General features: G+C 44.0%; 1 protein-coding gene across 1 annotated transcript in view; it reads right to left on the bottom strand.

The window, feature by feature from the left end:
* LOC137332685 (sodium/hydrogen exchanger 2-like) overlaps positions 1-15,415 on the bottom strand; it is a 148,554-nt gene that overhangs the window by 124,195 nt on the left and 8,944 nt on the right. Inside the window, exon 2 of the mRNA XM_067996632.1 lies at positions 11,262-11,725. Coding sequence (XP_067852733.1) covers positions 11,262-11,725 — 464 coding nt within the window. The remainder of the gene's footprint in view (positions 1-11,261; positions 11,726-15,415) is intronic.

Raw genomic sequence — 15,415 nt, forward strand, 5'->3', positions numbered from 1 at the left:
CAATACTGTACTCTAATATTAAATTATCAAAAATGAGGCTGTAGTCATGAGGCAATAAGGAGATTTGAATTTCCAAACTACATTAAGAGTATTCAGTAGGAATACAGACAATGAGAAGCCACTGTGCTCAGGGTATGCCTTTTGCATTTGACTAATGTCTTCAGATCCCCAGCAATAATATTTCAAAGGTTATGGGCAGCACAGTTTTTAAACACAGGGCTACATTCTAGTCCTTTTATTCACATCAGCCGACAAGGCCTTAACATCTGCCTCAATTATATATGTTTAGTATTTTATCCCTGGTGTCGATGCATTTTACATTGAGGGATTTCTTTTACCTTCATGGAAGAATTAAACAGGGAGGAAATAAGGTTGTAACACTGAAATTAGCCCCATGGGGCAGCATGGAGACTGAGACTTACGACGTGTGAAATAGCACAAAGGCTGAAGGAAGCAGCAACCTCAGGGAGCCTTCCAGCAGGATCAGTGCTCATTTTAACAGTCAAGATCTAGGGGGTCATTTCTTCTCTTTGTGAATACAGGTTTAATTGCGATACTTTCATTGTTATTAACTGACCCAAATCAAAATGGCGGGTGCACAGGATTTTGCTTTCGTTGACTTCATACAATATGAATCCATCAAAGGGAATGACAGAAAACCGAATCGCGACACATCTACAGTAATACTCTTGAAGACTTCCAAAGTAGCTAAATAGCCTCTTTTTAGGTATTTCTGAAACATTTCCAACTGTGTCATGCTGTAAACTTGTGCATTACGACCCCATGGTAATGTAACAGTTGACAATTTACCCATAAGATGCATATCAAACAAAATTTGACACCGAGCCACATAAAGAGATATTAGGACAGGTGACCAAAAGCTTGGTCAAAGAGGTAGGTTTTAAGGGCCGCCTTAAAAGAGAAGAGAGAGAGGTAGAGAGGCGGAGAGGTTTAGGGAGGGAATTCCAGAGCTTGGGACCTAGAAGCTGAAGGTACGACTGCCAATGGTGGGAATTATTGCCATCAGAGGCTAATAGCATGAAGTTTCCATTTGTGGAGGATGCAGCAAGCAATAAAATATTCACACAACTACCTAGTGATCTGTCCAGTTGAATCGTCTATATCTCATTTTAAAAATGCCAATGAGTACACTATTATTACCACTGTAGTAGTGAAGACTTATTGGACGTGGTTTGGGCAAGTTTAGTTCAGTCATCAGCCATAGTTCAGACCATAGCTTCTGCCACTGTGAGACAGCACTGTGGCTTAAGGGGACATTGTGGGTGAAATTTGTTGCGGGTGATAGTGCAAAGCGGGCGATAGTGCAAAGCGGGTGATCGTGCAAAGCGGACGAGGGTGAATCAGCCGCCCGTTTTACATTCCGTCCCTTTTTTTTTCTATTGAAGTCAATGGGGTATAAAACAGTCGGCCGATTCACCATCGCCCACTTTGCACTATCGCCCAAGACAAATTTCAACCCCCGCCCATTATCTCAAAGAAGTAACATCACAAGCAAGTGACACAATGATACACTTTCACGTGTTGCTTCATCACTGCATTGTGCTTGTAAATAAAAGTGCCTTGTTTTCAAGTGGATACCGTGCCCTTTTAATATCTTCCCAAGAAGCTGACCATCAGCCAGTTCTCCTCCTCCATCCTTCCCTGCCTAATCCAGAACTGGCAAGGATAAAAGAGATGTGGGAGTGTTGCCTGGGTAACTGACAGCCATGCTGCCAATGATGTACCAAGTGTATATTAATAGAATGGAAGCACTGGAGTAAATGAGTGTATTCTCAGCTGATGCACGCATGTGTATATGAGCACTGCAGATGAAACTCAAGGTAACGAGATAGTCTAACAGCAAGGAATGCTTGTTCGGTTCTTTGCTACTGCTGCAAGATTAATAAGAAGTCGACACATTGGAGCATCCTCCCAAAGCAAACATTATAGCTGACTGATGCCTCTGCCTGTTCTACAGTCTTAGCCTGGGTCTAAAAAGCTCTGGTATTATCGAAAGTGAACACAGGAAGTGCTCTCAATGGCAGTGGCTTGGTGTCATTGGTCAAAACTTGACATTCCAAATCTTTGAATTCCATAACACAGATGACATAAAACCTGCTAATTAAATCCAAATCTCAAAACTCTGGGGTTGTCGGCCCAATTAATGACACTAAAGCAGTGTCATTCGCAGGGGACATCTATCTCTGGATGTCTGGAGCTGCAGTTATCGTGTGCCAGCAGTAGTCAGAAACCATTTTAAAATGAGAAAAGAATTACCCTTTCAGACCCATTTTATATTTTCAGCCATCGGAACAGGTGACAGACTAACACCGAAATCAGAGACTTTTAAACCTTTTTTTTATTACGAATTGAGTTGCAGCCTGCAGCAAACTAACTGAGCTCCACTGGGCGCAAAATGCATCAACACAACAAAATATGCACTGATTGTAGTGTGCAATATAAAATACTTTATAACATGCTGCCAGTGTATTGAGGTAGATTAGTGTTAGAATTTAGCCTGTAGCCTTTAATGTGACTATTCATTGACTTGATGGAATATTCACCAACAAACAGCAAATTATTTCTTGTTATTCAAATGATGTTGATGAGATGTCCTTTCTATATGGTGTTTCAGGCAATCAACAATGGCTCTAGACTCTTTTTTTACAGATCACATTTTCTGCCAATTTTTCTTCCCTTCCCTCTTCCTCTCCTGAAGGTACTGACAGCATCTTGGGCACCAGACATTCTCAGGAACCTGAGCTATGGGACTATTCATTGTAAGTGAGTGTAGATATAGGAACATATAGCCCCTCGAGCCTGTTCCGCCATTCAATCAGATCATGCCTCACCTATGCCTCAACTCAACTGTGATAATAGTATCTCCTCCGCCTGTGTTTAATGGGCCCATATTCCCCATTACCACTCTCTTTCTCTTAATATATTTATAAAAACTTTTACTGTAGCTTTGATATCCCTTGCAAGTTTTTTACATTTTTTTTGCACCTCTTTTTATCCCTTTATTGCTTTTTATAGCTTTCCCGGTCCACTGGATTTCCACTTATCCATGCATTTGTGTAAGCCTTTTCTTTTAGTGATACTGTCTCTTACCTCATTTGTTGGCCATGGTTGATTAACTGCACAAGTGACGCTGTCGCCTTTTAGGGATATGTACTAGTTTTGTATTGTACCAAATACTTCTTTGAATACTTCCCACTGTCTGTAAGTTTGCCCATGAACATTTCAGCCCAGTTTATTGTGGTCCATTTATAGCCTGGAATATTTAGCTCTCAGTCATGCCCAGCTTGTAGCCAGGTCTTTGTAATGGCTATTACATCAAGCCCTTTAAGCTGAATTTGTGCTTTTAACTTGCTTGTTTGATTCGTTATGCTATGTGCATTCATGTACGGAACACAGGGAGCGTCAGCAGGCTGTTTGACTACAAGGGCCATCACTGGCAAGGTTGACCATGTCCTTGCCCAACAGATACACTTGGGTGATATTCTGGCAGAGGTTACTAGCTAGTGTTTAGGAGCTGAAACCCTGTTGAATATTCTTCTCCTGAACTCGGGTTACCAGACCGATTGTAGCACCCCTACTACCCTCGCTGAGGTCAACAACAACAACTTGAATTTAATGTAGTAAAAAGGCCCATGATGCATCACAGGTGCGTAATCAGACAAAAACATTGACACCTAGCCAAAGAAGGAGATATTAGGACAGGTGACCAAAAGCTTGGTCAAAGAGGTAGGTTTTATGGAGTGTCTTAAAAGAGGAGGGGTGGAGAGGTTTGGGAAGGGAATTCCAGACTTTAAGGCCTAGACAGCTGAAGGCACTGCCGCCAACGGTGGGGTGAAGGAAGTTGGAGATGCACAAGAGGCAAGAAGCGGAGGAATGTAGAGTTCTCGGAGGGTTGTAGGGCTGGTGGAGATAGGGAGGCCAGCTAATTCAACACTGAAAAAAGGATCAAATTGACACCTGAGTGGCCATTGGGGAAGCCCTCAAAGGTGTAAGATTCCTGCAATAATGTTGATTTTTAGAGACATCCATTCTCTAACAGAATTAATCACAAAGCCACGATTCTAATCATGAGCATGTCTGTAACGTACGAACATGATTCCATGTTTTTCAGGGACACGCTGGCTGTTTGTGATTGACTAGGGCTCATCAACCACTCTGACCCTCAGTTCCACTGATATTATTATCCCATTAATTCTGGACTCAATCTACCCTTAACCGTGACGTCTGTGACCACTGAAATAATGCAGAAAATGGCATAAATTGTCTCTGAAATTCCCCTTTCAAAGGCAGTGCTGGAAAACGCAGACCAGAGCTGTGAGTATCGAATGCAATTAGGTGATGATACCTCATAATTAGTAGAGTGCTGGCCAGATGTTTGTCAACCAATATCACACATCTGAACATGACCAAGTAGAGTGCAATTAATAGTGTTGTCATTAGGAGGCTGGAAATTACCATTGGTGATAATGAATTTTCTGTACATGCTATAACATTCCTCTGTGCACTGTAGCATTAACCCATTTACAATAGACATGTTAACATGACAATAACAACAACAACTTGCCTTTATATAGCTCTGTTGTCGTATTAAAGCGTCATCACAGGAGTGTTATCAAACAAGGTTTCACACCAAGCCACACAAGGAGATATTAGGACAGGTGGAGGTAGGTTTTAAGGCACATCTTAAAGGTGGAGAGAGAGGTAGCGAGGCAGAGAGGTTTAGGAAGGGAATTCCAGAGCTTAGGGCCCAGGCAGCTGAAGGCACGGCTGACAATGGTGGAGCGATTAAAATCGGGGATGCGCAAGAGGCCAGAATTGGAGGAGGGCAGAGATGTCGGAGGGTTGTAGGGCTGGAGGAGGTTACAGAGATAGAGGGGGGCAAGGACATGGAGGGAATTGTGAACAAGAGTGAGAATTTTAAAATCGAGGTGATCCTGGACCAGGAGCCAATGTAAGTCAGTGAGAAGAGGAGTGATGGGTGAACAGGACTTGGTGCAAGTTAGGATACGGGCAGCAGAGTTTTGGATGAGCTCAAGTTTATGGGGGTGGAAGATGGGAGGCCGGCCAGGAGAGCATTGGAATAGTCAAGTCTAGAGGTAACAAAGGCATGGATGAGGGTTTCAGCAGCAGATAAGCTGAGGCAGGGGCGGAGACGGGCGATGTTACGGAGGTGGAAGTAGGTGGTCTTGGTGATGGAGCAGATATGTGGTCGGAAGCTGATCTCAGGGTCAAATAGGTCACCAAAGTTGCAAATGGTCTGATTCAGCCTCAGACAGTGGCCAGGGAGAGGGGTGGAGTCGGTGTCTAGGGAACGGAGTTTGCAACGGGGACCAAAGACAATGGCTTCGGTCTTCCCAATATTTATTTGGAGGAAATTTTTACTCATCCAGTTGGACAAGCAGTGAGACAAATGAGAGACTGTGGAGGGGTCGAGGGAGGTGGTTGTGAGGTGGAGCTGGGTGTCGTCGGCGTACATGTGGAATCTGACATGTTTTCGGATGATGTCGCCGAGGGGTAGCAAGTAGATGAGAAATAAGAGGGGGCCAAGGATAGATCCTTGGGGGACTCCAGAGGTAACAGTGCGGGAGCGGGAAGAGAAGCCATTGCACGTGATTCTCTGGCTACAACTGGATAGATAAAATCCATCAAAATAGCAGATAGAGGAATATGGTATAAACATGTACAGTGTTCATTTGCTAATATCACTGACAGGAATTTCTGGGCCATGTTATAAGCAAGAGACATCTAGTGACTTTGAATATTTTACGTACTGTCCTTTTCTGGTTTCAGTCATCTCGATATTCAAACCAAGGCTAGGAATGGCTGCATTAAGAGTTTCAAATGTACCTTCACTCCCTCTTATCTGGTCACACACAGAGCACACATTGACCAATTTTGAAGAGACAGTAATTGGCCCGGAAATTGCGCTGAGTGGCGAACGTAAGTCGTCCGCTGCTCATAAGTAACTAACTCACCCACAAATTTTTCACTGGCTTCTGGGCACCAACTTGGTTCAATGGAGGCCTGCAAGAAGTGCAATGTCCTTTCCTGGGCTTCTCTGAGCTGTGAGAGGACAAAAGGATCTCTCTCTCTCTCCCCTCAACCAATCAGCTTGAAGCAACCTTCACAAGCTCCACAGACTAAGAACCAGGAAGTGTCAGGTAGATCAGTAAATTCACCATAAAATCAGTTAGAGAAAGCAAAATAAGGAGAGGGTGAGATTAAAAGACAGAGATAAAAGAGACTCAAAGAATAAGTAAAAAAATAACAATTTCAAATTTGGAAAGTTTTTTTTATATTTCCCCAACAACAATTAATATCAGGAGGAATGAGACTCCAGATGTTTTAAAGTTAATTTTCAGTGCCGGACTGGTTGTTTGGCAGTCATTAATTCCCTACCACGCCGTTAAAAGTTAGTTTAGGCCTAAAAAACCAGCATACCTTTTTTATGGAGAGATTAGTTCGTTTCCAGCTGGGCAGTGCAGCAAGTTCACATCGGTCCATTCCTTCTGCCGGCGAGACCTTGTAATCACGAAGCTTTCAAATGAGCAGGGCAAATGGTAGAACAATTTCCAGATTTCTGCGTTTGACTGCGCGTGTGCACTCTCCGGAATTTGCTTTTCCATTTGCCCTAAAATAACAGTGAGCCCTATTAGCCTCATCGTTATTTCATGAGCAATTTCCGGGCCAATAATTTACACCCTAAAGTAAAATGATAAATTCTGCAGTGTCATCCAGCAAGCTTTGATCCAGTGCAGCTTAACAAAAACCCGGAATATGGTCGTGTCAATGTTTAGTGTTTGAATACATCTTCAAACGTGTCAGCTATTTTCGTTTGGCCATCGTAGAGGGATATTTCAAGATGAAGAATACTTTTGCTGCTGAGGACAGATGTTCTTGGAGAAAGCCATAAAACAGTGCTTGACAAACTCCTCATCATCAAAGACCTTCACTTTGAGTAATGATCTTCGAAAATTTCAAGCTGGCCTTGGCTACAGACTCATTCAGGTGATCTGTCACTTGAGTACATAGTCCCTTGATACCCCAACTCAGTCGTTCCTGTGACTATCTTTTGTATCACACAGGTATCAGATCCTGTCCTCATCTAACATTATTGATGTGTGATTTCCACCAGGGATTAATGATGATGAGAAGCAGAAACCCGGGCTGATTTCCCTTCCCAGCCGAGGGATGCTGAGGCCAATTTTTTTTAATCATTCACGAAATGTGGGCAGCGCTGGCAAGGCTAGCATTTATTGCCCATCCCTAATTGCCCTTGAGAAGGTGGTGATGAGCCGCCTTCTTGAACCGCTGCAGTCCGTGTGGTGAAGGTTCTCCCACAGTGCTGCAGGTAGTGAGTTCCAGGATTTTGACCCAGCGACGATGAAGGAACTGCGATATATTTCCAAGTCAGGATGGTGTATGACTTAGAGAGGAACGTGCAGGTGGTGTTGTTCCCATGCGCCTGCTGCCCTTGTCCTTCTAGGTGGTAGAGGTCACGGGTTTGGGAGGTGCTGTTGAAGAAGCCTTGGCAAGTTGCTGCAGTGCATCCTGTGGATGGTGCACACTGCAGCCACAGTGCGCCGGTGGTGAAGGGAGTGAATGTTTAGGGTGGTGGATGAGTTGCCAATCAAATGGGCTGCTTTATCCTGGATGGTGTTGAGCTTCTTGAGTGTTGTTGGAGCTGAACTTATCTAGGCAAGTGGAGAGTATTCCATCACACTCCTGACTTGTGCCTTGTAGATGGTGGAAAGGCTTTGGGGAGTCAGGAGGTGAGTCACTCGCCACATAATACCCAGCCTCTGACCTGCTCTTGTAGCCACAGTATTTATGTGGCTGATCCAGTTAAGTTTCTAGTCAATGGTGACCTCCAGGATGTTGATGGTGGGGGTTTTGGCGATGGTAATGCCACTGAATGTCAAAGGGAGGTGGTTAGAATCTCTCTTGTTGGAGATGGTCATTGCCTTGTCAGGCGCGAATGTTACTGGTTACTTATGAGCCCAAGCCTGGATGTTGTCCAGGTCTTGCTGCATGCAGGCATGGACTGCTTCATTATCTGAGGGGTTGCGAATGGAACTGAACGCTTTGCAACCATCTGCGAACATCCCCATTTCTGACCTTATGATGGAGGGAAGATCATTGATGAAGCAGCTGAAGATGGTTGGGCCTAGGACACTGCCTTGAGGAACTCCTGCAGCAATGTCCTGAGGCTGAGATGACTGGCCTCCAACAACCACTACCATCTTCCTTTGTACTAGGTATGACTCCAACCACTGGAGAGTTTTCCCCTGATTCCCCTTGACAATTTTACTAGGGCTCCTTGGTGCCACACTCGGTCAAATGCTGCCTTGGTGTCAAGGGCAGTCACTCTCACCGCACGTCTGGAATTCAGCTCTTTTGTCCATGTTTGGACCAAGGCTGTAATGAGGTCTGGAGCCGAGTGGTCCTGGCGCAACCCAAACTGAGCATCGGTGAGCAGGTTGTTGGTGAGTAAGTGCCTTTTGATAGCACTCTCAATGACACCTTCCATCACTTTGCTGATGATTGAGAGTAGACTGATGGGGCGGTAATTGGTTGGATTGGATTTGTCCTGCTTTTTGTGGACAGGACATACCTGGGCAATTTTCCACATTGTCGGGTAGATGCCAGTGTTGTAGCTGTACTGGAACAGTTTGGCTAGAGGCGCGGCTAGTTCTGGAGCACAATTCTTCAGCACTACAGCTGGGATGTTGTCGAGGCCCATCGCCTTTGCTGTATCCAGTGCACTCAGCTGTTTCTTGATATCACGTGGAGTGAATAGAACTGGCTGAAGACTGGCTTCTGTGATGGTGGGGATATTGGGAGGAGGCCGAGATGGATCATCCACTCGGCACTTCTGGCTGAAGATGGTTGCAAACACTTCAGCCTTGTCTTTTGAACTCATGTGCTGGACTCTGCCATCATTGAGGATGGGAATGTTCACGGAGCCTCCTCCTCCCATTAGTTGTTTAATTGTCCACCACCATTCACGACTGGATGTGGCAGTACTGCAGAGCTTTGATCTGATCCGTTGGTTTTGGAATCGCTTAGCTCTGTCTATAGCTTGCTGCTTCCGCTGTTTAGCATGCATGTAGTCCTGAGTTGTAGCTTCACCAGGTTGGCACCTCATTTTTAGTTACGCCTGGTGCTGCTCCTGGCATGCTCTTCTACACTCCTCATTGAACCAGGGTTGATCCCCTGGCTTGATGGTAATGGTAGAGTGAGGAATATGCCGGGCCATGAGGTTACAGATTGTGCTGGAATAAAATTCTGCTGCTGCTGATGGCCCACAGCGCCTCATGGATACTCAGTTTTGAGCTGCTAGATCTGTTCTGAATCTATCCCATTTAGCACGGTGGTAGTGCCACACAACACGTTGGATGGTGTCCTCAGTGTGAAGACGAGACTTCGTCTCCACCAGGACTGTGCGGTGGTCACTCCGACAATACTGTCATGAACAGATGCATCTGCGACAGGTAGATTGGTGAGGATGAGGTCAGGTAGGTTTTTCCCTCGTGTTGGTTTGCTCACCACCTGCCGCAGGCCCAGTCTGGCAGCTATGTCCTTCAGGACTCGGCCAGCTCGGTCAGTAGTGGTGTTACCGAGCCACTCTTGGTGATGGACATTGAAGTCCCCCATCCAGAGTACATTCTGTGCCCTTGCTACCCTCAGTGCTCCCTCCAAGTGATGCTCAACATGAAAGAGGACTGATTCATCAGCTGAGGGAGGACGGTAGGTGGTAATCAGCAGGAGGTTTCCTTGCCCATGTTTGACCTGATGCCATGAGATTTCATGGGATCCGGAGTCAATGTAGCAGTTGTACTACTGACCTAGTTAAGGTTCGCTCACTCAGCACTGAATGGGATTAATTGCTGGGCCTTCCTATTCCGTATGGTTAAGTACCATTCTGAGCAGTGCATTCACCTCCTGAGCTATTGGGGGCAGCAAAGATCCATTTTGTTGTCTTACTAGTTTTTAACCTTCTCAAGCATATTACATCAGTGGGGTAAGATTGTGACTTTGTGCAATATTGTAAAACAGATGATCGCAAATCTGCAGCCTGTTTTACATCTCTCCTGATTTTTATTTCCATTTAAGTCACCCGGTGGAGAGGTTTCGGGAGGGAATTCCAGAGCTTAGGGCCGAGACAGCTGAAGGCACGGCCACCAATGGTGGGGTGAAGGAAGCGGGGATGGACATGAGGCCAGAGTTGGAGGAATGCAGAGGTCTCAGAGGAGGTGGGGTTGGAGGAGGTTACAGAGATAGGGAGGGGCAAGGCCCATGGAGGGAAGTGTAGGTGAAATGACTCACCAATGCACTTGACAATGAACTACTCGCTATGCAAGACATACATATTACAAATTACAATTACAAATTAAATCATTGGAAGATTTAACCTGAGCCACTACGAATGGAGTTAGGGCAAAAAGTGCAGACAGCAGACAATGAGACCATCTTGACGATGGCAAGACCTTGACTGCAGAGTCGACCGTGTGCTGGGCATATGCCCAATATCTGCTTTTGTTAAATAACCAGTCGCCTCGTTCAGTATTTTTGTACTCTTCTCTGCCCTTTAAATGTAATAAACTGACAATACCCACATAATGTGCCCCGAGTGATTGGAATGCACTTAACTTTCCACTGAGTGTAGTTTGCCAAATACTGAAACAGAACTGTAAACTCATTGCACGCCTTGAGAAAGTGACAGTTCTTCATGTAGATGGATCACTGAAGGTGTATTTTGCTCCCAGTCAGCTTAGAAAACTACAAAAAAAAATCCATAAAATGAATCAGGTGCTTATTATAATATCAGAGTAAGACTGACTGGGCAAAGATCTCCTTTGTAAATAGGCCCATTCTTTGTAAAACAACCTATAGTTGTGACTGAATTTTCCCCTAAAACCATTAAATTAGAAGCAGATTCATCTTCATTACTTTGAATTCATGGTACTCTCCATTCTATTCTCTAAGGTAGCGAGTAATGTTTCTCCTAAGGATAAATGTGCTGAAATATTTACCATCGTTGTGTTCTAAATACATTTTATTCCCCAACATCTGCCATTGTTTAATTATGGACAACTGTTACAGTGGAATGGGGATCTTTCTCTGCCTGAACAGAAGACTGAATCTACGAACTATCATACAAACCAGGACTCAAACACCTCTTGCTTGCTCTGATGTTAAAATGTGCTCCTAAGCTAGTCACTTATGGGACTACTCACCACTGTCACGGCATCGTTGAGGAGCGATTCACCGAAAACCAGAATGTGCAGCTGCTCATTTACATGAATCTCTTCAAACACAGACAGGACGGCCACCGGATCCACAGCCGCGATCAAGCTGCCGAACAGTAAATTGTAGAGCAGGGAAATATCCTTTAGGCCAAAGGATTCAATCTGGCAAATCCCGTAGAGGGACAAGCCAATTCCAAAAACATTCCACATGGTTCCCACAACCGCGTACCAAAGGATTGTTCCAATGTTCTCAAAGAAGGGCCTACTAGGCATAAAGTAGCCTGCGTCGAGTACGATTGGTGGCAGCAGGTAAAGAAAAAAGGTATCAGTGCTCATGACTGGCGCAGATCTCTCATTCACTCCATAGATTATTCCTCCCATTATCAGGCCAATGATTATAAGCAGGCAGCTTTCAGGCACGATCGAGGGCAGCTTGATATAGAGATGAAATCCTGAATAGGGTTTTTAAAAAAAAGACAATTTAGTTCTAGTTTGAATTTTAATACTGAAATAAATACTATTGAAAGCATCAATAACATTAAAGTGTGTTGACAGTTTACATCTCAAGCAATCTCCCTGATAGAGACAAAAATAAAGTCAGGTGCTGTTTGCATACAATGTCACATCTGAGTCTCAACAGGCAATTTCAAAAAACCTACCACAAAAGTTACTGACGTTCAAGTATATCAACATCAAATATTCTTGCCTGTTTTCCCTGTAAAGCTTTAAATCTGTGCTCAGGAAGTTGTAAAAAAAATACTGCAGTTGCTGGAAATCTGAAACATAAGCAGAAAATACTGGCAATGGCTCAGCAGGTCAAGCAGCGTCTGTGGAGAAAACAGACAAGTTAATGTTTCGGGTGTGAACCCTTCCTCAAAAATTCCTATAACGAGAGTGGACGGGTGTATTAATACCAGTTATGCCTGCCTTTTTGGAGGGTACGTTTAATACCCTTGGTCCCAGTCCTACTCAAGCTCTCTTACAGGTTTCCTCTTATGCTACACTGAAGACCGTGTCATTGCTGATTCCAGTTCTTGTCCTGATCATGAGAATTTCATTAACTATAATTCGAGATTACGTTCACCCCTCACCTTCAGATTTTGTAGTGGATTATTACACTTGTCTGCTCTTATTTTTCAGCAACGCTAAATTTTCTGTTTTCTTCACAGGTGCAGACTGACCTGATGTGTGTTTCTAGCATTTTCTACTCTCGGAAAATAGTCACCTGATATGGGGAAGAATGACCCCATGTTGGTTTTGACGAAAAGGTATCCGGGTACAGCGTATGAAAAAGGAGAAGTTTTCAGATTTTTGCTTCAGTTCTGAAACTCTTAATAAAACTCCCCTTCAGGAATCAGAGATAGACACCCCTCCCCTGGCCCAACACCGCATGGCTTCACTCTGCACACCAGGAAAACAGCTACCATATCAACAGAATCAGGCACTCCGCCAACCAGATTGGTAGGGATACTAAATGTGATAGATGGAGCCTCTAGGCACTATCAAGGCACAGGACTGTGTAGTTATTAATATTATTAATTTAAATAGTGAGTGGACGATTTCATCAAACTTGAAAGACATACTGAACCTCATTAGGGAGGCAATATTTTTGTAAATGGAAGAGTTGGTTTGAAGGAAACATATTTCATGCATTTTGCCATCTTTGATTAATGAGCAGAATATTGGACAAAGGAAATCTTTTGCTTCCCTCACGCCCATCCTGTTAAAAATCTCTCTTTGTGCTGTTTTCTATTTTAATTGGTGGTGGAACAGTGTAACTATTTTTATAAAATGTGTTTGTACAAAATACCAAAGAAACACTTTCAGCCTTTACTTCATTCATCTTGACTATCTGCATAATATTAAAAAGGGTAAAGGCACCACAAGACATACAAACGCTGAAATTCATTAAATTGGATAAAAAATGCTCCCCCCAGAAGAAAACCTGACCTTCAATCATGTATTCAAATGGAGAATTATTTTGTTCCATCATAATGTGAGTTTGATTTAACACCTAGACTTCCATAATCCTTTTATTTGTCCTCGGGTTGTGGCTGGTCCAGTTAAGCTCCTGGTCAATGGTGACCCCCAAGATGTAGAAGGTGGAGATTTCAGTGATGGTCCTATTGAAAATCAGGGGGAGATGACTCGGCTTTTTCGAGATGATCATTACTTGGCTCTTAAATGATGCAGATTTTACCTACTGCTGGGCTAGCATGAGCTGCTTCATTATTTTGACATAGGAAAGGTCATTGATGAAGCAGCTGAAGATAGCTGTGCCAAAAAAGATTCCCTGAGAATATCCTGCAGTGATGCCCTGGGGCAGCGATGATTAGTCTCCAACAATCACAACCATCAGATCTGACTCCAGCCACTGATGGGTTTTCCCTTTGATCACCATTGACCTCAGTTTTGCGAGGGATTCTTGTTGCCACACTCAATCAAGTGCTGCCATAATGCAAAGGAAAGAGTTCTCCCAGGTGTCCTGGCCAATATTTATCCCTCAACAAAAATCACTAAAACAGGTTATGTGGTAATTAACTCAATGCTGTTTGTGGGACCTTGCTGTGCGTAAAATTAGCTGCCTTGTTTCCTGCATTACAACAGTGATTAATTTTCAAAATTATTTAATTGGCTGTAAAGTGCTTTGGGACGCCCTGAGGTCGTGAAAGGCGCCATATAAATTCAATTTCTTTCTTTCATTTTTCACTCTCAGCCATTCAGCTCTTGCGCCCATCTCTTGGACAAAGCACAGTCAAATTGCTCAACAATTGTGGAGCTTATCCCATTGGGAATGGCACTATTTCCTGCTTTCTGGTGATCAGACCCTTTTCTGATTACCAGGTTTCACTGCTTTGCAAAGATAAATGTTCTTGTGGATGAACTGAATTCAAAGATAGGTGAACTGAGGGTTTGTATAGTAATGTAGATTGGCATGTTGCCCTCGTATCTCTGGGATCTGGGATGTGAACCCAGCCCAGGTGACAAGGTAAAAGTCACATCTTTCTGCAGCTCTAGCAACCATATTTCATGTTGCTAGTTGCCGTGGAGATGGGTGGTAAAATGGGGTGAAAACTGGAGAGAAAGCTGTAGCAGTACCTACTGCTGGTACTGATACTATTTATAGCTTTCTGCCTGTTGAAAACAGTCCTAGCTTCCAAGAACATTCTGGATATTAATCTGCACCCACTGCTTCTTAAGGCTAATTGAACAGTTGCTAATGAACCCTCACACTGACAGCTGCTTAGCAACTGACCAAGACTTATTCTTTCTTCAAAGCAGCTTTCAGCGGGTACCTGACTGAAGCAGTGAGTGGTGGATTCAGTGCGGTAATTGGAAAATGCTCAACCTAACTCTCGCAGAACCTAAAGAGTGTTGCGCATTGTACGCAGCTATTATGGAAGCCCAAGAGCCCATCGTCGCCATGGCAACATTTACTGCTGTCAGCAGCTGACTGTGGCATGCACCTCATTCCCCTCCAATCTGCCACGACTAGGGATTTTTAGGCTGGGAAAAAGTTAATCTGCTTTTGAAGTAATGGAGTCACACTAAAGCAAACTTAGTGGCCTTTGCTGTTACTTTTCCCAGTTTGGTACTTGTTAAGGTGCTTGAGGAGTGTGAAACAGGCATTATTACCACTGCCTCTGGGCTAGTCAGATTTCTGCTACTAGTCAGACTGGCAGAACAAACAAAGGATCCTCCCAACAGAAAATGGGTAGGTTCAACAGAAAATACTCCTGAAAAAGAGTTATTAACATCCTGTTCCTAACAATCCAAAGCACAATGAATTTGGGTAGTCTTAATAGGGTGGGTGGCCTGTAGGATAAAACCACCCAGAACTCGGCACAATTGGCACTTTCCTTTCGAATAATAATTATGGAGTCGGAGATACTTTTCCGATATGGTTTAGATTCATTGTTGAGCCTGGCTTTTCTTCCTCTGCCCACATATTCACTTTAGTATCCTCTGAGGCCCCATCTGTGGTTCCCTCCTCTTCCTCACTTACACCCCATAGTGATATTATCTGGAAGTGTGGGGTCAGCCCCACATATATACCAATGAATATGTTCTGACGAAAGGTCTTCGACCTGAAACGTTAACTCTGTTTCTTTCTCCACAGATGCTGCCTGACTTGCTGAGCT

Source organism: Heptranchias perlo, chromosome 15 (assembly GCF_035084215.1).
Source record: "Heptranchias perlo isolate sHepPer1 chromosome 15, sHepPer1.hap1, whole genome shotgun sequence".
NCBI lineage: Eukaryota > Metazoa > Chordata > Chondrichthyes > Hexanchiformes > Hexanchidae > Heptranchias > Heptranchias perlo.